Source organism: Ictidomys tridecemlineatus, chromosome 3, assembly GCF_052094955.1.
Source record: "Ictidomys tridecemlineatus isolate mIctTri1 chromosome 3, mIctTri1.hap1, whole genome shotgun sequence".
NCBI lineage: Eukaryota > Metazoa > Chordata > Mammalia > Rodentia > Sciuridae > Ictidomys > Ictidomys tridecemlineatus.
Genome location: NC_135479.1, coordinates 77,123,567 through 77,148,116, shown reverse-complemented (window position 1 = coordinate 77,148,116; position 24,550 = coordinate 77,123,567). Strand labels below are relative to the sequence as shown.

General features: G+C 49.3%; 1 protein-coding gene across 5 annotated transcripts in view; it reads right to left on the bottom strand.

Moving 5' to 3' along the window:
* Positions 1-22,910, bottom strand: part of Tex264 (testis expressed 264, ER-phagy receptor) — a 31,249-nt gene extending 8,339 nt beyond the window's left edge. Inside the window, exons 1-4 of one of the 5 annotated variants that reach the window (XM_013359360.4) lie at positions 22,755-22,909; positions 21,694-21,760; positions 18,898-19,189; positions 8,924-9,145 (exon numbers count right to left, since the gene is read on the bottom strand). In XM_013359360.4, coding sequence (XP_013214814.1) covers positions 8,924-9,145; positions 18,898-19,155 — 480 coding nt within the window. In that variant the 5' untranslated portion in view covers positions 19,156-19,189; positions 21,694-21,760; positions 22,755-22,909. Of the gene's footprint in view, positions 1-8,923; positions 9,146-18,897; positions 19,190-21,693; positions 21,761-22,017; positions 22,172-22,528; positions 22,722-22,754 lie in introns of those variants that run through there. The other 4 variants (XM_005326973.5, XM_013359362.4, XM_013359361.4 and 1 more) reach the window with 4 other exon arrangements.
* Between the last annotated feature and the right edge of the window lie 1,640 nt (positions 22,911-24,550).

The window sequence follows — 24,550 nt, the reverse complement described above, 5'->3', positions numbered from 1 at the left end:
GGACAGCCAAGCGGCCACACATCAGCAAGCAGCTGTTGCATCCCACCCAAGGTGGTGGCATCTCCTCACTGGGTGAAGTGATGCATACACATTTTTAATTACACAGACACAGACATGAACCCGCCTGCACACAGCGGTCTCTGCAAGTGGGGGCTCAGACCCTGGAGGCCCCTCAGGCAGCCGGTCTACACTGCATGTGAAGAGTGCTTGGGGGAGGTACAGCAGGGAGTTTTGGCTAGAAAGCAGCACGTTGTTATTATTCTGCCCAGGAACTTCTGTCAACTTCCCTCTCCCTGACTCCCTCTCATCCCCACCAGGCCTCCTAAGTCTCTGGCCCAGAACCTAGCCTTGTCTGTGGGGTGCTGTTGGGGCACTTCATGTCAACAGGGAGAGCCTGCAGAAGGGCTAGTGAGCACCCTCTCCCTCCCCTTTCCCCTCATAGCTAGAAGGCCTAAATCTCTGAAAACACACACAAAGGAGAGAGGAAGCGAGAGACTGCCAGGAAAGGAAAACAGAGGGCAGGAAATAGCATACAGAGCCCCAGGCAGAAGCCCAGAACCTTGGCCTAGCTATTGTCAAATGGGTGGCTTCCCTCTGGGCCTCAATCTTCCCAACTATGAAATAAAGGGATTAGAATAAATAATCTCAAAAGTAAAGAACTGGAAAAGCTTAATAAAAACACCATTATTTAAAGACAAGAAAATTGTATACTTAGAAAACTCAAAAGAAACAACAGTGGAACTACCATAAACATTAAGTCAAAAAGCAACTAAAGCATGGCTCATTTTCCTGTGCACTAGTCAGTTAACTGCAAAACATAATGGGAGCAAGAAGAGATGAAGAGGGGCTAGGCTTGTGGCTCAGCGGTAGAGTGCTTGCCTAGTCCATGTGAGGAGCTGGGTTTGATCCTCAGCACCACATAAAAATAAATAAATAAAATAAAGGTATTGTGTCCAACTACAACTAAAAAAAAATATTAAAAAAAAAAAAAGAAGAAGAAGAAGAAGAGATGAAGAGATCGATTCCCTCTTGATCAGGTCTAACCCAGGGGGTGGTGGAGGGAGTCTGGGAGCCCCTTGAGTGGCACAGGATGGCAAAGGAGCCAGGCAGTTAGGGCCAGGCCTAGGCTGGAGCCTGGTGAAGGATGCAGAGGGGGAGGTGTGACACAGCCAGTGGGAGGCAAGCGCAGTGCCTGGCACCCCAGCCTGCTGTGCCTGCTGCTGCTGCTGTCTGAAGACTTTTCATTTTCACCTCAGAGCCGGCAGCTCGCCACACAATTTACACTTCTGTTCATCTCCCTGGTGCTGCTCAGGTCCTGGCTTCCCAGGAGGCTCTTGGAGGGGGGCCCTGGCATCAGTCAAGCATGGGGTGGGCTGGGGCACCCAGGAGCAGTAAAAGGATGATTCCCTCTAAATAGGCACATGGAACATAAGTCCTTATGTATCCTAATGCCCTAATGGACTGTGAAGCCCCAGATCTTCAGCCATGCCTAGTGTTTCTTTTCCCCAGGGCCCAGATGGCCATATACAACCCCAGCTCAGCCCTGCTCTGGCCTTCTTGGGCCCTTATGGAATAAGACCAGAGGGCTTAGAACCATGGGAGTAAGACTTCTAGGTCGATCAGCCCCAGGATTCCATGGCTCTCCATTTCAAATTGGGGCAGGGGGTCCCTCCTAGATGATGTCCTCCCATTTTAGGCTCCACAGCCCACCCATCCAGTGGCCCTTTATAGTGTTTGTGCAGTCAAGGACTTTGAGCTCCGTCCAGCTCACAAGCTGATGGAAAATGTCGCTGACTGATTATCCAGCAGCAGGAAGGCTGCTCAGGGCAGATGGAGCCATGAAGTCAAGCACCTGGGAGGCAGAAGAGTCAGGAAATGCCAGAGGGAAAGGACAAGTAGACAGGTGAGATGGAGAGGAGACAGGGAAAAAGGGAGGGAAGGAAGGAGAAGGACTTGAATTTTCCAGTTTGTAACTGGCACTTTGAACTCTTCTCTCTCCCTCAGGGAAGTTCTTCCAGTCTTAAAGCCTTAGGATTCCTATGTATGTAAGGAAACAGTTCACCTCTCCATATCTGAAGGCTCTGCTAAAGGGCAGAGTAGTTCTCTGCAGGCCAAGTTCCTTCTTCAGAATCCCTTCCTCCTCTCCCAGGAATGAATCCCAAACTCTCTGGAGAAGAACAACAGAATTCTTCCTTTATGAGTCCCATCTGCCTAGGAAAGGTAACTCCCTCTGGATTGGTGATGGCCCAACTCCACAGCACCATCTAGATAAGCCTCAGCCTCCAGGGTCCTGCAGGGCTGCCAAGCTACAATATCCAAGCTGATATTTTGAGAGTGGTGGCTCCCACGCCACCCCAGCAAAGGCTGGCTTTGTGCTTTCAATCCTGGAGGAGGGGAAGCAGGAGGCATAAAGCCAGAGGCCGTGGAGTAGGTTCCAGTACCTAGACCAGCAGAGGGGAGAGGCCTGGCCTCTTGTAGGTGCTTCCATTCCCCAACCTTCAGGAGGAGTTCCCTAAGGTGTATAGGGGAGCCAAGCCCTGGTATGGTGGGAGAGTTTCCTCTTGGTTTGGGTATATCTGGGAGTGAAGGGTCACAACTATTCTCAGCTAAGAATATTTCCCTAATTCAAAGTTTGGCTATGGCCTCAAGCTCTTTCTTCCCATTTCCAGTCTCAAGAGTTCTGCGCAGAAGCCCAGACTAGACACTGTCACTTATCTGTTCAGATACCATCAGTGGCTCCCTAGTACCTGGAGAACACAGCCTAATATCTTGGGCCCAGATTCTTGCTCCTCCTTGCCATTCCAGTCTCACTAAATGCCAGTACCTCTGCCTGATCTGCCACCGCACCTAGAGAATGCTGCCCATCCTTCTAGATTCAGCCCAAATGTCACCCCCCTTACAATAGTTGTTCTGCCTTTCCCAGTGATTCCATCTCTCCTCAGGCATGGCTAAGCTCTGGCTAGGAAAGACGGGAAGGAGTTCTGAGGCTTGACACTCTAAGCCCCAGGTCCTGAGGCAGCTGACAGTGTCCTGACAGTGCTAGAGCAGGCCAATTAGCAAATGGTGGCTATGGCTACAGACCCAGTGAGGGAACCCTGGGAATAGAGCAGTCTCTACCTTACTGAGGATGAGGACATGAGGTCCAACAAGGTGGCTGTAGCAGCTGCTTCCTGTGCCTGAAGCAGCTGCAAAGTCACCCTTAATGAGTGCCTGCTGGGCAAATAGGCAGAGAGACAGGCAGCCTCAGCCTCCAACTCTGACTACAAGGGCTGGAGACAGAGGGTCAAGAAGTTGCTGGGCCATGTTACTGTCAATCCCAGGCCCATCCTGACATGCCTCAAATATATCCCAAATTCTTGATAAGTCCTCTGCTTCTTGGTTTGAGTCATATTCACACACAGGGCAGAGGAGCAAAAGGCAAGTAGCCAATAAGAAAAACCCCCAGCCACCCAGTCTGGTTTTAGCCATTGCTTCATCCTTGACCTTAGGAAACCTCCCCACTCTAGTCCTTTGCCTTTCCATTTGCAAAACAATGGGGATGCTGGTTTTGATTTGGAGCTTTTTACTGGATCCTACTCCCAGAACAATGCCAGACAAAGGAAGACTCAAGAGCCTGAGCTAAGGTGCCAAGAGCACATTCCCCTTTTTTGGTGGGGAGGGGGTGCTGAGAAATGACTGGTCTTGTGTATGCTAAACACATACTATCACTGAGCTATATTCTCAACCCATCCTCCCTTATTAAAATAAAGCTTGGTATTCTTCCATGTTGGCTGGGCAAAAGTGGTAAACAGAGAGAAATGACCACAGATTTCAAATTTCCCATGGGGCTCCTTTACCTACATTCCCACTGCAAGCACCCTGCTGTCCTCCACTGGTGATCTGGTTCTGGCATGTCCCTAGCAGGACAACCCAAGTCAAACCAGCTGTCCCAGAACTCAGCCACCAAGGTTCCCCTACCCACTGACTCGCTCAGAGTCACCAAGGTAAGCTAAGAGGAAACAAGCACAGGATTCTGAGCCCAGTGAGAACTCAGGTTCTGACCAGTATGCTGCGAGATTCCTCCTAGTCCATACCTCATCTAGCTTACTCTCTTCTGCAAGCACCCTGCTAAGGCCTCTGCTTCTGGTTTCCATTTTGTTGTCCCAAGGCACTACCATGCTATCACCCACCACTGGGAGTTCAGTCACCTTCACCCCAGAGAACCCCAGCTTGTAGCTACCCTGAGCTTCCCTTCAGATCCAGCCTTTACCCAGAGTGAGGCTCTCCCAGAAAGAATTGTTTCTTCTGGGAGTCCCAATCGGTGCAAGGATGGGCCTAATGCCTCCCAGCTCCATTTGCACTATAGCTGCTACAGCATCCTCCATATCCCAAAGAAGCATGCAGCTAACAGGGTGGAGAGCATCTTCCTGGTGGTACAACTCTCTTAGGACAAAGGTCTTTAAGCCCACTGAGACTTAAAAGCCCTTTTCCAAACAAATTCCCAAAACATTATCTGGATTGTAAGACCTAAGGCAGAGTTACTCCAATTGAAGCAGGGAAGGGTCCGAGTGCAGGCCACACCTCAGCATCCAGCCACAGAGCATCTCAGCACAATCTCTAGACTCCCACCTCAGAACATTCTGGGTGGGAGTCTGGGCCCCCCTCCTCTTTTAAATCCCTAGCAGGACAACCCAAGTCAAACCAGCTGTCCCAGAACTCAGCCACCAGGTTCCCCTCACGAGCAAACCACACCCCTTTGGCAATTCCTCCAGCAACCCTTCTCTACAATTCTATGGAGAAAGCCAAGTCTGAATTCAGGGCCTGCCTACCCCAATTAATCAACCACCAAATTAATGCCCTGTCTCCCTAAACTTCAAAGTTTCTCAAGCTATTTTACAAGGACTCTTCCCTGAGAACTCTCAGAAATCAGAGACCCTGGAGAAGGGGATTTATAGAAAAGATTCTGGACCTTGCCAGGAGGGGAGTCAGGCATTAGGGACTTAGCTGGACCAGTTTAACATTCTCAGTGTCCCCCTACCAACTGCTACAGCCATCCATGAGCCAAGTACCACACTAGGGGCCTTTTACACACAATCCCACCTGTGGGATTCCTAGTTAATCATTCAATTTTGGTCTGCTCCATGTGTCCAAACTCTTCCCTGGACAATTGTTAACACTAGTTCTATAATAAAACAAAATGCTATAGAAATATGTTTAAAAATAAAAAAGGTGAATTTGGGGGCATTTACCCACTCTGGGATAATATGTAGGTCCCAGCTCTTCAGCAGGTTTGTACTTTCAATGAAGCCCAGTTCCCTCCTATAGCTGCTAGAAGATGCCACCTTCCTGGGACTCAGTGAGGTTTCCTGCCCTAAAATCCACCTCCTTGGACTCCAGTGGAGCAGTCTAACCAAGCTGGGGCATCTTCCACATACAATAATGGTCACACAGTATCTAGGGACCCCTCACACACACTATTCTAGAGTGCTCAGCTTGGGAGCGTCCGGTAGCTTATGTGAAGAAAGGCAAGGTTCCAGCTTCTATAGCTCAGTCTGCCAAGCTGCAGAACTGAGCAAGGCTGGCCAGAGAGCCAAAAGTTGTCTCTCAGATTACAAAGCTGGGATCTAGACATCCCTTCCAGAATTTCCAGCAGGGCCTAACAAATGCTGTTCTTTTGGCTCTTCACAGTGACCCCCATGTCCCTTGCTACCCCATGAGACCAATCTTGTCCCAAGGCTCAAGCACATCTGCAATTGCCAGGATTGCAACTGCTCTTCACCTTTTGGACCCAAAGATCTCTGAGACTCATCACCTCTAGAGAGGCAAGGTGAGCTTGCCAAGACCTCCCTCCTCTTCTAGTAGCAGGGTTCCTGGCCTCCTTCCCCATCCTCAAACAGAATGCTGATGGCTGCTGTCATTCCCTCTGAAGAACTTTCAAAGCAATCCCAGAGCCAGAGAGAAAGGGGTGTGTGTATGCACCCACAGTTAAAGGCAGTCAGATGTCAGCACTGGGAGAGTCAGAAGCATCCAGAGTATCATTGGTAGCCTCCTTTCTCTGACCACAGGGCAATGGAGAAGGCAGAGATGGGAGGCAGCCTTATACTCTATTATTGCTGTCTCCTGGGCTAAAAGAGATAAAAGGCCAGTCTCCACTGACTGTAGGCTATAACCAGCAAAGAGAGGCAACTCCTTCCTCATCTCTCCCCCAGCTTAGTTCCCCAGGCCACAAGGTCAGACTAAACACAGGAGCTCCAATACAAAAAGAGGACCTTGGGTTATGCCTCCTCAGTGGGCAGCCTGGCCTCTCTCTCACTGTCCCACTGGCAATGCCCACATAAATAAGCCTTCCAGACATCTCTAGAAGCCCTCTGCTCTCCCTAATACCCCTGCTTCCTTGTCCCAGCCCCCACCACAGGAGAATGGATACCGGAGCACAGCTGACAGGCTCCCACAGGAGGGGGAGGAAGGAGGAAGGGCTTTCATCAAAGAGGTGACTCAAAACCAGGCAACGTGTGAAGCTGTCAGAGGCCGGGAAATTTGGACAAAAGTGTCTAAAAATAAATCCCTAACGCTGGGAAAAGGCTTTGGTGGCTGAGTTGCTCGTCACCACACCACATGCCACATGCCCTGTTCTGAGGTCTGGAACCCAGGGAGTCTCTTCCTAGGGCTGCTCCTCAAGATTAGCCCCTGAAGTTGAGGATGGCACAGACAGGACCAGAGACACCACACACTAGATCTCCCTGAATGAAAAAAGAAAGACATGACATCCTCAGGTGGCATGAACAGGCCTAAGCACTGATTGATGTCTTCCTTCCCACACTCACTGTCACCCTATTTCTGCACTTCTAGTCCAACTTCAGCCCCAGAAACCATATCCTTCCCAGTACTCTCTGGGCATCACTCTCAAGCTCATAAAGAAATTTGCCTTAATCCTCTCCAGGCCTCCATCCTACCACCACAACACTACAATACCATGAACAACCCAGACAGTCTGCCTGTTTACAAGTCTGCCTACCACTGTTTCTTCTTCAGTCTGTCCTTGACCACCAAGACCACAGCCAGTGACCTGGGGTCTTATTTATTCTTTCCCCAGCCCTGACATCAGACTTTTGCACCTCTTTACCTAGGATCTGTCTAAGCTCCCATTTCCATCACTAATGCCCTATTCCTGTTCCAAGCTGTTCTGGAGAACAAAGTCACAAGGTTCCCCCAAATCTGCCAAGTTCTCACTCCTGCTGACTCTCTTATCCTTTTCCCTGACCCTAGCCACAGTGGCCATGCCCTTTATACAGCCCTTGTTGCCACAGGCTATCCACTGCCCTCTGGCCCTACAAAAACAAAGAGGCACACAGTAGTCTACCAAATCAAATACCATTAATATGCTTATGTCCCTATATTCTCCAGCCCAGGCCTCTCTCAACTCCAAACTCTACACACATCACCATCACTCAGCCTTCTCCACATCCCCACCAATAAGTCTGCTAGGCAGCTCCACTGACACACCCACAGAACCAGTTTTCCCCAAGGCCAGGTCCCCACATCTCAATGGAAAGCATCACTATACACTTACCCATCTGACCATGCCAAAGGGAAGCAATGCCCTCTGTGACACTGCACTTCTCCAAACAGCTAGCCCATCCCAAGTCCATCATTTCTACCACAAAATAGATGAGCAAACAATGTTGGTCCACATCTCTATAGTCACTGGCCCAGTCCCAGTAGCTATCATTCACTCTGGGATTTATGACAGCCCTCTGAGCATGTCCAACCGACCCTGATCCATGATCCAGTCCCATCCTGCCCACCTTGTACAGACATGGCTCCCCAATCCATTAGATCCTGCTCCTTACCCTGCTCTCCCCAGAATGTTCTTAACTCCTCTCCAAAGGCTCTTGTAGGACTCTACCTTGAGATGACCTTCATAGAGAAGCTGTACCTGACCTTGTGGGTCCCTTGACCTTCCCAACCTGTTGTTTCCTAGTGTGTACCCCATTTTTGTCTAAAATTAATTACCTAACTTAATCACCTCACCATAAGTACCCATTCCATACGCCAATTTTTCATATGGTGACCTACACAGTATTAAGCATATAGACACTCAATAAACAAGTCAAATGAATGATTAAACAATCTTTTCCAAGCCCAAACTGAGATCATATTGCCAGTACCTAAACTTATAAAAAAGTTATAGGAGCAAGAATGGACAAAGAGCAAGTTTTTAAGAACTCTGTTGACTTAGAGAGCTCCGTCAGGTTTCCTTGTGGTTGGCTTTCCTCCTTTCTCCACACAGGCTAGGCTGCTGGCATTGCTTCCTTTCCAAATCAAAAAATGAAGGAGAGAGGTTTGCTATTGCTGCCCCAGTCCTGAGCTTAGGGAGCAGGTGCATAAGGTCATAAAGAGTCAAGGTCAGGGCCTGGGTTGTGGCTCAGTGCAGAGTGCTCGCCTAGCACGTGTGAGACCCTGGGTTCTATCCTCATAAAAATAAATACATAAAATGAAAGATATTGTGTCCATTTACAACTAAAAAAGAGAGAGAGAGAGACAGAGGCAGGGGCAGAGTAAAAAATGAGAACCTGGGTCTGCCAAGCCACTGGAGATCTCAGGGCCTTGCTCAGTAGGCCTCCAGTAGAATCAGGATAGAGTGGATCTGTCCATCCATCTGAGCCCAGAGTACAGGATGAACACTAGAGACATGTTGTCAAACCAAAGCCAAACTGACTATCTCCTGGGAGATGTTCAGGTCCCTATAAGTTCTTAGGCATCTGAACAAGATGACAATAGCCTCTGCCCATCTTCCTAGTCTCACAGGCACCTGCTCTCATGGAACCCTAGGGTATTGTTCTTCCCAAACCACCTCTTCCTCCCATCCTGGGCAGTCCTTCCCATGCCCACCCAAGGGATCTGGCTGATACCCGCCTTGCAAACACATACCAGTGTGTCTCACCTTGATGTAGGTGTCCAAGGCAGGATGGACACGGCGGGTAGCCAGCCAGATGGACAGGGAGGTTGTGTAAGGAAAAGTGGCTGTCACCACATGGCTAGGTGCTGGAAAGGAGAATATCTTGAAGCCAAATTTCTGGTAAAGCTGGATGAGCTCAGGGGAGGGAGACACTTCGCCCTCACTCAGGATGCTGCCTACTGCACAGCGACACTTCTCAGGGGGCACCTGTGGAGGCAGACCAGAGGGTCAGAATTGGGCAAAGAAAGGAGACCCTCAGACCTCCTGTCTCCCAGGTCTGTGCCAGCTTAGGCCTGGGAGAACCAACTGCTTCCAAAGGCCACAAAGCCCCTGGTACCAGAATAAAGCTGGCCATTTTCCTGCCAAAACCCAACCAAGGTCCACCTATGCATCCTGCTGCAAGACTCTCTTCCACCCTTCATTTACTCCTTCAACAAATACGCTATGCCCCATATTGGAGACCTAAGGGTCATAGTGAGGAATCAGACTTGGTTTTTGTACCCCAAGAGAACGAAGGACAGAGAGCCATCCTCAAAATGGCCCATCAACATTATGATTCAGAGGGCACTCCCATCTTTTTGATGTGACCTTCTATCAGCCCCCAATTGTAGGGTTCTAGCAGGACTATAGTCCATTGATCCTTTAGTTTGGATCCAGCACAGCCCAATTAGCATGTTTCTCTCCAATTACCTATAGAAGCAAGCTTCAATGGCAGAGAAATTATGGCAGGCAAGGGAGCAGAACTGAAGAGCCCACAGCTTGCTTTCCTGGCCATGTCCCAGGAAAGCAATATGTGTGTGTACACAGGTACTCATGCAGGTTACAGGCCAGACTGGGGACCTGGTATCTAGTTGAGGAGGGACTGTGAAAAGTACTCTGCAGGAAGTAGGATCACACTGAACTCTGAGTAGCAGAAAAAAAATCTGTATGGGAATCTTCTTCCAGGTGCACAGGTAGAACCAGCCACTAACACTAGGGCCTCCAGACCTTCTCTTCAATCTATGCCCCATCCTGGGACCTATTCCACTTTTCAAGTCCCTCCCTGATTAAGCCCCAGAATTCTGGTTCCTTCCAAGTCTCTTGGCCTCTAGTGTCCACACTTCCTATCCTTCTCTCTCTCTGTCCCTCCTATACTCCTTTCCTGGCACTCAAAAGCCCTAGCCAGATGGACAGAGAGGTTCACATAGTTCTTATGAGAGCCTCCAACACTTTCTAGGACTGACCCAGAGCTTTCAAGGCTAGTATTCACTTCTTCTAGCACCAGGAAGCCTCAGTCTGTCTCACCTTCTGCTCTTTGTTTTCCATGTCCACTTTCCTGTCATTTAAGTCACTACCAGCTTTCAGGCTGGGCCCCCATGGGTTCATGTTCCTGAATCCAGGATACTCATCACAGTTCTTGAATTTTCAATTCTGGGTTTTGATAAATCTAAAGGCTCCTTTCTCCCCATACCCAGAGCTTACTGACCCCTAAATTCAAGCAAGTCATTTCCTCTATCTCCACTTACCCTCCTCCTCAACCCACATTCCCACAACTGTGAGGTCATTACCTAACTGCCTCTACCCTCCCATTACAGCCCTTTATAAGCCCTGTCAGCAATCCTCTAGGGTTTTCTCAGCCTGATCTACCTCCTCTACTCTGGTCAACCCAGCCCTGTCTTAGAATCATGCTCTGCCTGGAACTTGGGCACCTATTCCAGGATATCATCTCTAGAATATCACACAGTTATGTGGCTCTAGTTCCCTTACTGTCCCCTTGAATCCTATGGTATCAAGCCTGGCTCACAGCATCGGTGACAGGCAATATGGTGCAGTAGACAGAACCACAGCTGGAGAGAAGATGGCCATGGTGTGAATCCTGAATCATGTAATCTTGGCCACATCTCTTAGAACCTCAGTTCCTTGATATCTACATATAGACCTATCATATTAAAGGAAATACTTCATAAGGCCTTAGCCTAGGCCCAGTATTCACCAAGTACTCCATAATTTTGATTGTTTATTCACAGCTATAAGATCATCCCAACAACTGTCCCTTGGCCTAGAATGCTTATCCACTCTAACTTCTGAAAATACAATCCCTACAGAACCCACTGGTTCAAAGGCTCACCCTCTTAGGGATCCTTTTAGGGTAGCTTGTTAGCACTGTCTCCTCTTCCAAATACCATCCCTCAATATTTTACTGTAAACTCTCTTGCCCATTATCAAATCTACTTATAGCAAGTCACTTCTCTTGGTCTGGAGCCCCTTCCACTCTACCCAGGCAAGAGGCACAGGAGATTGCTGCAGTACCACCTCTTGTCTCTAGATGGTGCACTTGTCCCACTCACACCCTAAGACTTGCAAATGGCCAGATGGGCAGGAGGTTCCCACAGGCATTCTCTACAGGCCTCTGCTGACAGGCCTCCACTAACAAACTAAAGGGCTGAACATGCCACAAAGCCTACTTGCATATCCTAATGTCATGCAAAAGAAACATCCAATATAGGTTAGAGGGAGAAATGAATGAGTGGAAGGTTACTTGCTCTCTACTCTTTAACCAGGTCCTAGGTCTTTCCTGGAATCAGGAAATCATGGAACGCCCAGCTCAACACCTTCTTCAATATCCCAAAGGCACAAGAACACACATACAAGATAACCCTGACTGGAGTCTCTCAATGGCTCCCAGTTTACCTCTAAAATGAAACCAAACCCCCAAGTCCAGCATGTTCTTTTAGAGTGGCCCATACAATACTGCCTGGACTTGTCTACACATTCATCTCACGTTCCTTCTGCTGCACCAGACCCAAGAAAGGGACAGAACCTAGATGGGCAAGCACCCACTGAGTATCTAGGTGGTAGAGGGAGGAACAGATACAGGCTCTGGCCTAGCCTGCCTTGCCATCCTCTTCTCCTGCCATACCCCTACACATAGCCACAAGGAACTATTTGCAGTCAAACATTCCACGTCCTCCCATGCTTCCTGCCTTCTTATATGCTACTTCCTCTGCCCAAAACATCCCTCCTCACCCTATTCCAGAGTCCCTTCTGCCTGGAAAACTCCCATCCATTTTATAAGACTCAACCCTCCCCCCTGAAGCCTTCTGTTGCTCCCCACCAAGCTACCCCTCCTCTGATCCCAAATACCTACTAAGGAAGCAGGTCTTGAGCTACATAATAATGAGGCCTCCCCATCTTTCCCCACCACACTCCAGGTCTCAAAGCAGAAAGCTCCAGTATCCCTGAATACACAGAAAGTCCCTTGGGTATGCTCAGTGATGGTACATACATGCACACTGCTACACATATAAGCTGTGCACAATAATCAAGCCTCCTTTCCTTCTACCTGAAGAAAATGAAGAGCTTCTGCCACTATGAAGAGAGGTAAACAATAGAGACAGAGCTCCCAAGATCCTGGAGGTGTCTAGGGCACAGGGCCTCCCTTCCTGCTTGAGCAATCTCTTAATTCCATAAGTTAGGACATTTCTTATGCTCTCCCAGGCCCCAGTCAGTGGCTGGTTGCAGTACAGGCAATCCCTCAGCAAGCCCACCATCTGCTAAGCAGCCCTATGCCAAGCTGGAGTTGGGAAAGAGCAAGGAAGAGAGGACAGGCCCTAAAATAATCCAGGTAGTGGCAAGGATAGTCCAGTAACAGAGAAAAGCTTCCCAGACTCCCAGGAAAGCCCAGGTACACCTCCAAGAAAATTGCTTACTAAGGTTGTCAAGGGCCTGTTTCCTGATGACAAGAGACCTACCTTGGTTCAATGAAACACCCTTATTTGCAACTAACCCTAGGATAAAGGTCTGGGCCTCCCATCTGCATGCTCCCTTTTTTCCCCATATAAGCCATTTACTTGGGCACCTGTGCACAGAAGAACAGCTTGATCAGAAATCTACCAGTCAAGTACCACACCAGGGAAAGAGGGCAATGGTCAAATCCATCACCACTTTGAGAAAAGGAAAGCCAACCCAGGATCCGCCCTCAAAGTAAGAATACCAGGAAAGAGACAAGGGCATGTTAGGCCCCAATGCATCTCCTTTGGGCTGTGCAGTCTCCTGAGCCCCAGGAATGTGAGAATAGGGCAATCTGTCTGAAACCTCAAGCTTCCAGGTCTGAGTTGGTTCTAAGGCTGGCACTAACCCATTCTAGTGGTCTCACAGGTCCCTATGACCCCATGTTGTAAGGCCAATGAAGAAGTCACCTCAGAAAGTCACTGAGTATAAGAACCAGATAAGATAAACTTCTTCCAGGATCCAGAAAAGAGAAATGGTGTTAGCTAGCCTCAGTAGAAATGGACAGATCTAGGTCCACAATCTGTACAATCAATCAGGACAGCTGCCACATCTGCCAGGCCCAGGCCCAGAGGGCTTCCTTAATCCCTCCTATGCCAGCCCACCTAACTCAGAGTGTTCCACCCAAGGTAAAGGAAAAAGTAGAGGCAGTGCCCTTCACTTGCACTAGTACTCCCAGGGTAACACAACAGCAACACCTGCCCATTACACAAGTTAGACAGTAGGCCTCTTTCATTGTCATGGATGCTGCAAGTCAACACACTAAGCCTTGTGTGTTCAACTTCCCTGAGCAGCTAGTGCCCAGGCACACTAAGACAAGTACCATTCAGCACATGGGCTAATGAAGTCAGCCAGGCCAGAAGTCAGGACCCACATACTTTAGGCTTGGACCGAAGGGAGGATTCTGCAAGATGTCAACTTTCAACGAGGGGGTTCTGGGGCTTCTTGAGTTCCCACATAGAATTCTTTCAGAAACAGCCCCTCTAAGAAGCATACTTCTAACAACAGCTGATACCTAACAATGCTTCACCATTTTCCCCAGCTGCTGCCTTCCACATATAAAATCATCAAATCCAAACAGCCATATGTGGTACATGCTATTATCAACCCTGCCCCTGAGACCCAAGCCTGCCCCAGGCCACTCAATAAAGGTCATACAGCAAAACAGTGTTAGTGTTAAAATTCAAATCTAAGCAGACCATCTCCAGAGTTGCACTACACAATCCACTCCCATTTGGAAGTCTGAGAATTAGGTTCTGGCTAGGAACAGGCTACACAATGACCTTTCCCTTCGCTGTTTCCTCACACAGCTCAGGCAACCTGCAGGAGGTAGGCAGGATTCCTAAAGGTACAAAGGCTCTGCCTACAAAGCTCTGAGAGGCAGGGATAGATGTCAAGGGTGCTATGCACCTATTTGGGGCCAGGTATTGGGACTTATCCCCATCATTTAGTCCCCACAAAAACAAAAACTCTGGGCTAGGGGTATAGCTCAATAGTAGAGCATGTGCTTAATGTGCAAGAAGCCCTGTGTTCAGTTCCCAACACCAAAACATACAAATGAACAACAACAAAAAAGGAAACCCTAAGATAGATTCTTTCATCTCAATCTGATAGCTAAGGAGACAGACTCAGAGAAGCCAAGTAACACATCTAGTGTCATACACAGGTATGCACAGAAGGGTGAATTCAAAACCCTCTCCTCTCATACTTCACCTCAACATCTTCCATGAGCACATTGAGTAGGCAGAGAGGGGTTTGCCTTTTCAGAATAGTCCCACAGTAAACCTGCTGTAGAGCAAAGATTTGGGCTCTACCTGGCAGAAAGTAACTATAGGGTAAATTGGGATAGGGCACAGCCTGAACCTTCAGAAAGCATCAGCCCAGCCCATATTCTCTTGCCCCCTGTTGAGGAGGTCAATCCTAGGAAATCCTACTCCCTCACCCCTTCTCAGACTTCATCTGACCTAAGTGCCTCCCATACACAGAATTCAGAATTCTCATCAGTTTCAGGCCTTGCAGACTTGGTGGCCACAGATCTTGACTGCCAGTGAACTAAAGAAAAAGGAAGCTTCAATGACATAGTCTAGCTTCCTAAAGACAGAACTCAAAGCATCACCAGTACCCCCATCTACTGTAAGCCTGGGGAAAGTATCACCTGAGTGGTGGATATGACCAGCAGATGCAGCCTGCCTGAGCCAGGTAAATGCAACTGGCTGTTCCACCCTCTTGCCACATCCAGGCAGGTTGCTTAAGCCCCAAACACAGCAGTAGAGATGGGCAGCGCAGGGTGAGAAAGAAGGTAAAGACACAGGCTAGAGACAGGAGAGACTACAGGCATGGTGAGAGCATACCAGACACTAGGGCCTATCCAAGGCCAGAGCTGGACAGGATCAAGGGAAGAGTACAAGGTCCACCCAGCAATTTCCTTCCCCTCCAACACTGAAGGCTTCCAGAGGACGAGACCCAGAAGCGGAGGCTAAAGTCAATTTCCAAAACCCCAGTACCTACCTTGAAAGCAGAGCTGGGGGCAGAGCAATTTTTCTAGCCAGGACCTAACTATGTGGACTAGTGTGTATGAAGGGTGTGGCAGGTCCACCTACACCTGACTACAGGTCTCTGGAACCAGCCCCAACCCTTCTGGTACCTTGAAAAGAAAATGGCCATAAATGCTGGACCCTGGGCCCTGGATGGAAGAGCAACACTTTTAGCCACTTCTGGGGCCTGTCCACTTCCCAACACATACTCCCTCCTTCCTCCCTTCCCCACCCTCAGCCATGCCACGGCCTTCAGAGATAAGAAAGGGAATAACTTCCTTCTGCCTTACAGAAACCATTTTCAAAGACCTTACAGCCTCCTTTCATACAGGACTCTGGGACACAGGGCTGAGAATTCAAGCAGAATCTGATATAAAAGAGTCCATAGAAACTGCCACTGTCCTTTCTTGTGTCATTTCCAGAAATGGCCTAAGTGGGGTTTTGCCAGACCTTTCTCAGGGACCAATCTCCTGGCTGACCAACTTAGGCCAGGAAAGGGTGTGGCTAGGGAGCAGAGCTATCAGTCCATATCTTATAGGGGGGCAGCCAAAGTAGGTGGTATGTCTACCTGGTTACTACTCCACCCTCAGAGGGTGAAACAGCCTTCCTTCCTCTGCACTCAGAAACTACATTCTGATTCCTGTTGTGCTGGGCTGGGGAGGGAGGAGCTGAGGTGAGACATTCAACAGGTCAGCCTTTATCTTGTCTTTCTCAGAGAATCAGAATACACAGGGCCCCTTGCTGGACCAAATTAGCAGAGGCAGCCTAGGATGGGAATGGGACCTCCCTCCAGGTTTCCCTGACACCTCCACATTGAGAGGTCCTAAAGGCTGGGCTCCTTGGTCCCAATGGCACATCACTGCACAGCACAAAGCGTGGCACACATCTAGTACTCAAATGTTTGTTGAATGAAAACAAGAAAATGCTCTCTGCACCTCAGTCTCTCCTTCTATGTATCAAAGTGTGACCAGGAGGCCTCAGAGCCCTCCAGACCAGAAAGCTCTGAGAACCTAAAGCCTGGGAGTTCATGGGTCCCTAGACCTTTCATAATCTCCATCAGGCAGAGAAGGCACTGCCCAGCTCCCAGAGCAGGTAGAAACCCAAGTGTCCCTGAGCCATCCCAAGTGCCAGGGTGTAAGTCAGCTCTGAATATGGACACAGGTATCTTCTTGAGAGACCGTACTAGAAGGAGCAGGATCAGAGAGGCCACCTTCACCTGCTCATTCATCGTCTGTGATGAGTCCACAGCCAGCCAGATGTCTATAGCCAGACAAAGGGTTAGACCCCTCAGCACATGCTAATTTTTTTCCACCTTTTTCTCTGTCATTGTTAAACATCCACTGATCACCAGGCACTGAAGTGAAGACCTCACCTGTATCACTTAACTAAGCCCTTGTCAGCCTACCTATGAAACAGGTATTTTACCACTACCCTGCAGATGAGGAAACAGATGCTCAGAAATTTTATGTGATATACCCAAGACTGCATAGCAGGATAGCAATGGGATAGAATCAGAACCTAGGACTGCCAGTTTCAAGGCTAGCTCTCAGGCCAGGGCCCCCTAGACAAGCACCTAAGACAGACTATTTCCAGCCAACCCTGGACAACCAGGGCCCACTCTATGAAGTCCACCACATCTCAGGGAGAGCTGCATGGTGAGCTATCTAGAAGCAGTGGCCAGGCCAGAGGGTCATGGGGGAGAGTCTCTCTTATCAGGGTTCTTCTATCTCATTCTTCCCTGGCCCAGCCTCCAGCACTGGCCCCAGAATATCTGATGCCTTGGCCTTTCCCAACTTGGAATTAGGATCTCCTACCAAAGAGGCAATGTGCTACTTCAAGAACATGAAGATATACTGAGAAGAAAGGAGGCAGCTACAAGAATTTTCCTCCTTCCTCCCTCCTCTGGCCTTGCAGAGGGATTCTACCTAGGCCAGATGTGGCAGGAGAGGCAGGGACTTACACAATAGACCCTAAGCAGGGTTGAAGGTGAGGCCCACAGCCCAGCACCTGTGCCCCAATGCTCCCATCTTCATATAATGCTATCTCCCAGCCATGTGACTATGAAACCTTAGTGTCTACTCATCTCTCAAACTACCTATATCATCTCTCACCTGGGCCCAGTTCAATCTCTTTAATGGCCTCCCTGCCTCATCTCTTTCTATCCTCCACCTGTCTTCCAATTAGCTTCCCAAGATGAAAGTGGCAAACAGTGCCATTCCCTTTCTCTCAACCAGCTGCACCTCCTCACCACATGGATCAGGGATTTTTTCCACTACTTTCTCTATCCACCACATGCTAACTGGCCTCACTTCCCCTCTAATTCCATGTCTCCAAGTTTTTGTTCCTACAGTTTTCTTAGTCATGTGGCCCTTTGTAGCAGAGCCAAATTCTACTCATGTGGGAAAGCCCAACTGAAATCCACCTCTTCTCTAAATCTTCCCAACAAAGTCGAGGCCTTTATAGCTCAAACTTCTATGGACACCGAACCCAGGCCTTATTGAAGAATCATTTGTAAAAGGCTGACTTGCCAACTACACAATCTCCTGAGGTCAGGACCAGATCTGATTAATCTGTTGAGTATAGGTATAGAGTAGAACCTGGCAGAGAGAAGGAGTCAGCACACCCTGTTTCATTCGATTACTCCAGTGATGCCTGGTCAGCCAATAGTGGGTAGGCCATAATGTATGTTCACTTGTGCTCTCCAGACAAGGAAATCAGAGCTAGGGATTCATAAATGCTTGGTTTGGCATGGCTCAGAAATGAAGGCTGAACAACCCTTAGCAGAGCTGCCAGCTCACCCACCTGTGGGCAGTACCACCCCATAGCATGCAGGAGGCTACATTGGCAAGCCCTGACTCACTGTAGGCTATAGTACAGCCAGACACCCACAGAGTGCCAGTGATGCTGGGTTCATTTCTGACCCCAGCATCCTGGACATTCTGAGTAGTTCATCTGGCTCCACTTATCTTACTCTCAACTAGGAGCTTGATGTCTAAGGAAATACATCATCAGGAGAACAGGAAAACACTATCATGGCTGGAGAGGTAGGATTCCAAGCCCCTTGTCTGGGGGCTGCCCTCTCACTATAGCAGGAGAACTGAAGGAGTGAAAGCACAGAAATAAGATGTAACCCCCCAGAGTGGACAGAATCTGAATTGCCTGGCCTTAACACACTGGCCCCAAATGGACACAGAAAAGGCACAGCAAGAGGCGGCGGCAAAAGGTCCAAGTGGAAACTAGGGACTTACAGTAATACATTCCACTAATTCCAAAAATCTACAAGTAGGGCTGGGGTTGTGGCTCAGTGGTAGAGTGCTTGCCTAGCACGTGCAAGGCCCTGGGTTCAATACTCAGCACCACATAAAAATAAATAAATAAAATAAAGATATTATGTCCAACTACAACTAATAAATAAATAACTTAAAAGTAGCCATGAGCAAGGGGAACCAGACCTGGGCAAATAAAAAGTCAGCTAATGGGTACCTAAAGCAATAGTCCAAGCTAAATAAGGAAGAGGCTTCAAGCTCAGAGAGGAGATGGTCTACAAGGCCAATTCAAAGACTTCCCCACCCTTCCCCGAGAAACCCAAACTCCTCTGCCCCACTAAGCCCAGACCCAGGTCTATCTGTGAAGTAGAATCCCATGGAGACTCCTTACCATATGGGGGTGGTCATAGTAGACAGCGATGGAGCGGAGCTCAGGGGATATACTGCAGCTCTCCGTGAAAAGCTGCCCAGTGTTGCCATAGGGCCCCACGTGGAACTTGTAGGCCACAGTTATGTTGCGGATGAGGGGTGAGCCAGCACTCACTGCCACCCCAGTCAGCAACCCTGAATACCCGGCAAAGGCCAGCAATGTCAGCAGCAGCAGCAGAGTCAGGCCCCCAATCAGGCCCAGTAGGAGCAGGTCCGACATGGTTCTGGGCCTCCCACACAGCACCCCAAGGCAGCTGCAAAGGAGACAGAAGAGAGAGGAGGCTGGTAGCCTGCTTTGACTGTGCCCACCTACCCACCAACTGGTTCTAGCCCAACCTTAGCCTTGTCTTGGATGCTCTGACCCAGAAGGGGGAGGAGTCAGAGGTGTTTACACATAGGGTGACCTAGAAGGGAGCTACAAAGGATGACTGAAGCCACAAGCTTCTTTATTTCTTAATCACAGTCATTGACGCTCTCAGAGAAGTTCTGTCTGGTAGCTAACAGCCCTGGTCACACCTGGGCAAACTGTGTCATGGAGGGACAGAAGAATGAATCAGCAAGGGATATACTCCTGGCCCTGATCAGCCTCTCCTAAGATAGGCCAGACATCACAATTCATCCTTTCCCCACAGTGCCTCTTCCTTCCCACAGCTGAGCCCAATTGCCAGCCCAGACTCCCCAAGCCTCAGGCACTACTTTCAGAGGACAGAGGATAGACATGCATCAGGATCCAAACACTTATTAATAGTAAAATCATAAAGAACAAAACCCCAGGGGGAAAATGTGTCATAAGAGACTTTTCATAGGAAACTCTCCTTTGATAAGTATATCTGTCCTGCAGGGACCCTGCTATCCAGCAAGCTCACCCATCCAGAACCAGAGGAGAAGTCAAAGCAAACAAGCCTGAGCACCCAGAACGAAGTTCAGCCCTAAACTTTCCATACTCGAACCATCAATGCTAACAGCTTCACTCTTCTTTCCCAGCCCACAGAATATAAACAGTAAGTAAGAGGAAAAGGCTGGTACAAGTAGAAACATAAAAAGACAGGGAAGTAACAGTTACTCAAAAGAGGCAAAAAAAGCTATACAGGAATAGGCTCAAGATCCACAGAGGTCAGATTGTCTAGGCCTCCTAGCAACTTAGAGACTGAGGCCGAATGCTCTTTTTTAAGCAGGCTACGCACAGTAACATAAAGGGAGGGATCACAGCATCCAGAAAACTACTTAAAGGGAGCATGGGACCTACTGGGGGAACACTCCCACTCCAATTATTTAAAATTAATATTATAAAATTAATATTTAAAATTTTAAAGGTTTTGGAGCTGAAAAGGCAATGCTTCTGCCCTATGGAAAAGTTATCCCTAAGGTTGGTCCCTGTAGGTTGTGAATGTGAAGAGAGTATGCTAAAACATTATTTTTCAAGTCAAAGAGCATGCAGCATTTGCATCTCAAAGAAGTCTCATACACTAATAATCCTACTGTATCATAATGAAGTGCCTCCCACAGGTCTTCTCACTCACGGGTGCTCTTGACCATCAGATTCATTATCTTTTTTATATGCATTCCCTGTCCTATTCATTCTATCTCCAATTGATTTGGGTACTTAACACACACACACACACACATACAAAGCAAGTATAGATCAGGGAACAAGTGGTTGGAAATATCAGAATGAGGACCCAGTTACTAACCTAAACAACTAAATCCATTTTGTCCCTCTTTGACTCCATTTTCCTCTTTTAACTATTTTTTCCCCACTCTGAGCTACTTCCTCCTTCAGCTACCTTGGATTCCAGGAACAGGCTCAATTGATAAGTTTCTTTATGAAAAAGGACTGATACTATCTCAAGCAAAGTCAAGGCATCATCTCAAAATGAAATTGCTCCCCTTAGTGGGAACAATTATTCCATGAGGAAACCAAGGCTGCCCCCAAAGCAGGAGTAATCATCTCACAATGGGAACCAAACTGCCCGTTCAAGTGATGATGACTTTCCAATTCTGACCTTCCAGGAAGTTCACAGAACCAAGTCTCAGATAATCATCAACCATGGCCTGACTAGGATGACTTACTCCACTAACTATGCAAATTCCCCAACCATGCAAGACCCTTAAAATTTAAAACCCTAAAATTTTCCCTTGAAAACAAACCTTTGGTCACAGTACCCTCATATCTGTCCTTCCCTAAGTGGCCATGCTGATTAAAGTTTCTTTCCTGCCCTTCACCACTACTCTAGTCTTTGTCATCTTGGGATGGGTGGCCTAGCTAGCCTCTTCTACTGAATCATGGGGGCCATCATCTTCACCCAAAGACTCAAGTAACATTAAGCTACTTGACCAAGATCACACACGTATTAACAGTCACCTGAACCAAAATGTAAGCAATGGGAACCCAAGCAGCATGACCCAGCCCCCATTTCCAATTTCTCTCTCCTCCCTGATGACTGGCTTCCAGAAAATCCCAAGCATTTAATCCAGGTTGGACATCTCAGAACTCAAGACCTGAAGCTCTCAGCATCAAGGACACGGATTGCTCTAGGAGTAACAAGCCCTTACTCTGTGCTACTCTCTTCTGCACACCTCTATTTCAAAGGAATTTAACTCCCACCTTTCTTTTGCCTCTCCCAAACCGCTCAGAAAGGGGGTAAATGTTCCTGCAGGGTGTGGGAGCAGAGCTTTAAAGCACGTAGAAAGGAAGAAGGGAAATGTTAATTTCCCCCTTACACAAAAGATAAAAGGAAGAAGGGCTGAGGAGGCTCACCTGAAAAGCCAGGTTCACTTTTAGCAACTCATGGCATCCAGCGCAGCAGGGGCCAAGTGCTCCAGAGCTGGGGGCAAAAAGGAAGAGTCACTCCAGCCCAGGAAATAACCACTGGGCAGGGCTCCACGCCCTGACTAACCCCTTCCCAAGGAAAGCCCACCAGGTCCTCTGCAAGCACCCACCATCCCATACTCAAAACCTCGGGGAAATCAGAAGCCAAACCCATCCTCACAACGTCTGGATCTTCTCTAGAGCCTTCCTCATACCCCCTTCCTGGTGGGTTCCAGCCACCACACTTGGTGCCCAAACAGCCCTGCCACTAACCTTGGGAAGGATGTGCCCTTTCTCTGGCCTCAGTTTACCCTCGGATCAGAGGCCCCAGATTCAGACGCCTAACCACTCAAGCGGGTGTGCATGGGGGCTGGGTGAGTATGGGGGCTGGCGGCCGGCGCGAGCTTCCTGAGGCCGCTCACTTGCGCCTTGGAGGAGGGCCGGTCCTTGGACGACCGGCCTTAAAGGGCCCCGCGCTGGCAAAACTTTGGCTCTAGAACTAAGAGGCAAGACAGCGGCTCTGAGGGGCCCGCGCGCTCTAGAGGGCGCCGCCTCTCGCTCTCGGCTTCCAGCCCTTGCTGGCCCGAAGCCTTGACTATATGTCTAGCCTCTTTCTCTCGGCTCACGGATCTTGTAGCTCCACGCACCTCTGCAACTTAAGGGACGCTAAAGTTTGCAGCGGGGCGGCGAGGCGAGGCGCGGCCTCGTGAATTAGATGGACTTAAAAGGTGACTCATGCCTCCGTTTCCTCCCCAGCTCCACTGCCCCTAGACAAGCCCCGTACCCGCGACTGAGGTAGTGGGTGACCTAAGGTGGGAAGGGCTGGCCCAAAGTCGCATTCAGGGCCTCGGACCTGACCGGGGCCAGCTGTGGACAAGACGATATGCAAAGGGTGGCCTAGGTCGCAGGGGGCCACGAAAGGGTCGCGGGGAGCCCTGAGGTCACGCCTGGGAGGACCGTGGCCCCAGGCCCACGCCCCGGCGGGGACGCCTCTCTGGCCCGGCCCTCACCTCAGCAGCCATCCCACGGACGCCGCCCTACACAGGCAGCTCGGGGATCGGTCGCGGAGCCTGCGCGCGCCCGCCGCTCACGCTCGCTCCGCCCCCTCTCGCGGCGGGACGTGGCCGTGGCCGTGGGCGCGTGCGCTCGGGACCCAGGGGGCGGCCCCGCCCCGTCTCCGTAGCAACGCGCGCTCGCCAATCCCAGGGACTTGGCTGGGGTGGAGCCCACAGTGTACCTTCCCGCCTCCAGCAAGCAAACAGGCTTGCAGAGGGTTGACTGAATAACACCCCAGGGTAGCTGGGTTGGCGGAAGCTCTACAGCGACAGCCCAGCTCCAGACGCGGGGGAAGTCAGCCTGGTGGCCCGCAATAAAGGGTCAGGCGGGGGTCCGGGAAACCGGACTGTAGAAAACTGTTTGTACAGGTTAGGAAGGTGCGACACAGCAATGTCAACTTCTAGCATTGGTACAATCCCTAACTCTGGCCAGTTTATCTAATTGAGGTTTCATAACATGCTTGGGAACCAAGCAACACAAGGCCACTTGCTTCCGTTTTAAAGCTATAGAAGCTCAATCCCATTCTGGGCTCAGGGGAGAAACTGGTGGATCCAACCTCTCAACAACATAAATATCTGCTTCTGGCTTCCACTCACCCCCCACTAACTTTCCTTCAGTGGGCACAGGAATAATCATTCTCCCAGCCAACATTTATCAAGTACCACTTCCTGCCAGACAGTTCTAGGGGCTGGGGATACTGAGTGAACAAAACCAAATCCCCATCTTCTTGGAGCTTGTTCCAGGGGAATTCCTCCCTTAGTCTCCTCCAGTACCCTGGATGTGGCTGGGGAAGGCTACTCTGACCTGGTTTAGCCTAACCTACTTCGAATTCCTTGAGGACAGGTTCAATCTTCAGCTTCTATCTCAGAACCACAAAGCACTATGCTAGGTGCCCAAGATAAAGCCCTGGTAGCCTGAGAAGCCTAGGTTTACAGTGAAGGAGGTGGGGAAGGAGACAACTACCCTCATAAGCCTGCTTATAAACAAGACAGGCTGGGCAAAGGACAATCTTGGTCCTTCTGATGAGGACTGCTGTTTGGAAGGGGGATCACTCTAAAGGGAACACAATGAAGGTGGCTATAGAAAAAGTCAAACGCCATGTGTGCAGTGTATCTTGTGAATCCCACTACAACACCAGCAAAGGGCAGGTTGGTCCCACAAAGGTAGTCATAATCCTGGCTTTCCCCCCTCTCTGTCTGCTTCACATTTCTTCTTTCTACAGGCAGAGGGGACTAAATCTTACCACAGGGCTAAGTCTGTCCCCATACCCTGGGGAGACTGGCAGAATGGGCAGCTGGTCCCCTAACTCAGGGGCAGGCCAGCAGGTTCTAATGATGAAAATCAAGCACATGACTATTAGGTATACATACATTTGGAAGCATTTTCTGTGACACAAAGAGGAGTATGGCACTGGCTCAGAGACAGTCTCTGCCTACAGGGTTTGCCCATCAATTCTACTTCTCAGAAGTTGATGAGCTTCTTCCAGGAAAAGTCTAAAGTTGCCTTTTCTCACCTTGTCCTCTCTGCCCAGTTCCTTTAGCTGGAGTGGGAAATCAAGTTCAGGGTGTGCCTTAGGAGCTTCAGCACTCTGTTGTGTAAGGGGAGCTAGACTTCCACTAGGGCTGTAGCCAGCAGTCTGCCAGGCTTCATCTCCCCACTGCTTCCATCAGTGTAAATGCCACCTTGGTAAGATCTCTGAAAGGCCTTGGCTGGCCACTAGGAGTCAGCAGCTTGCTTTGCAAGGCACTTT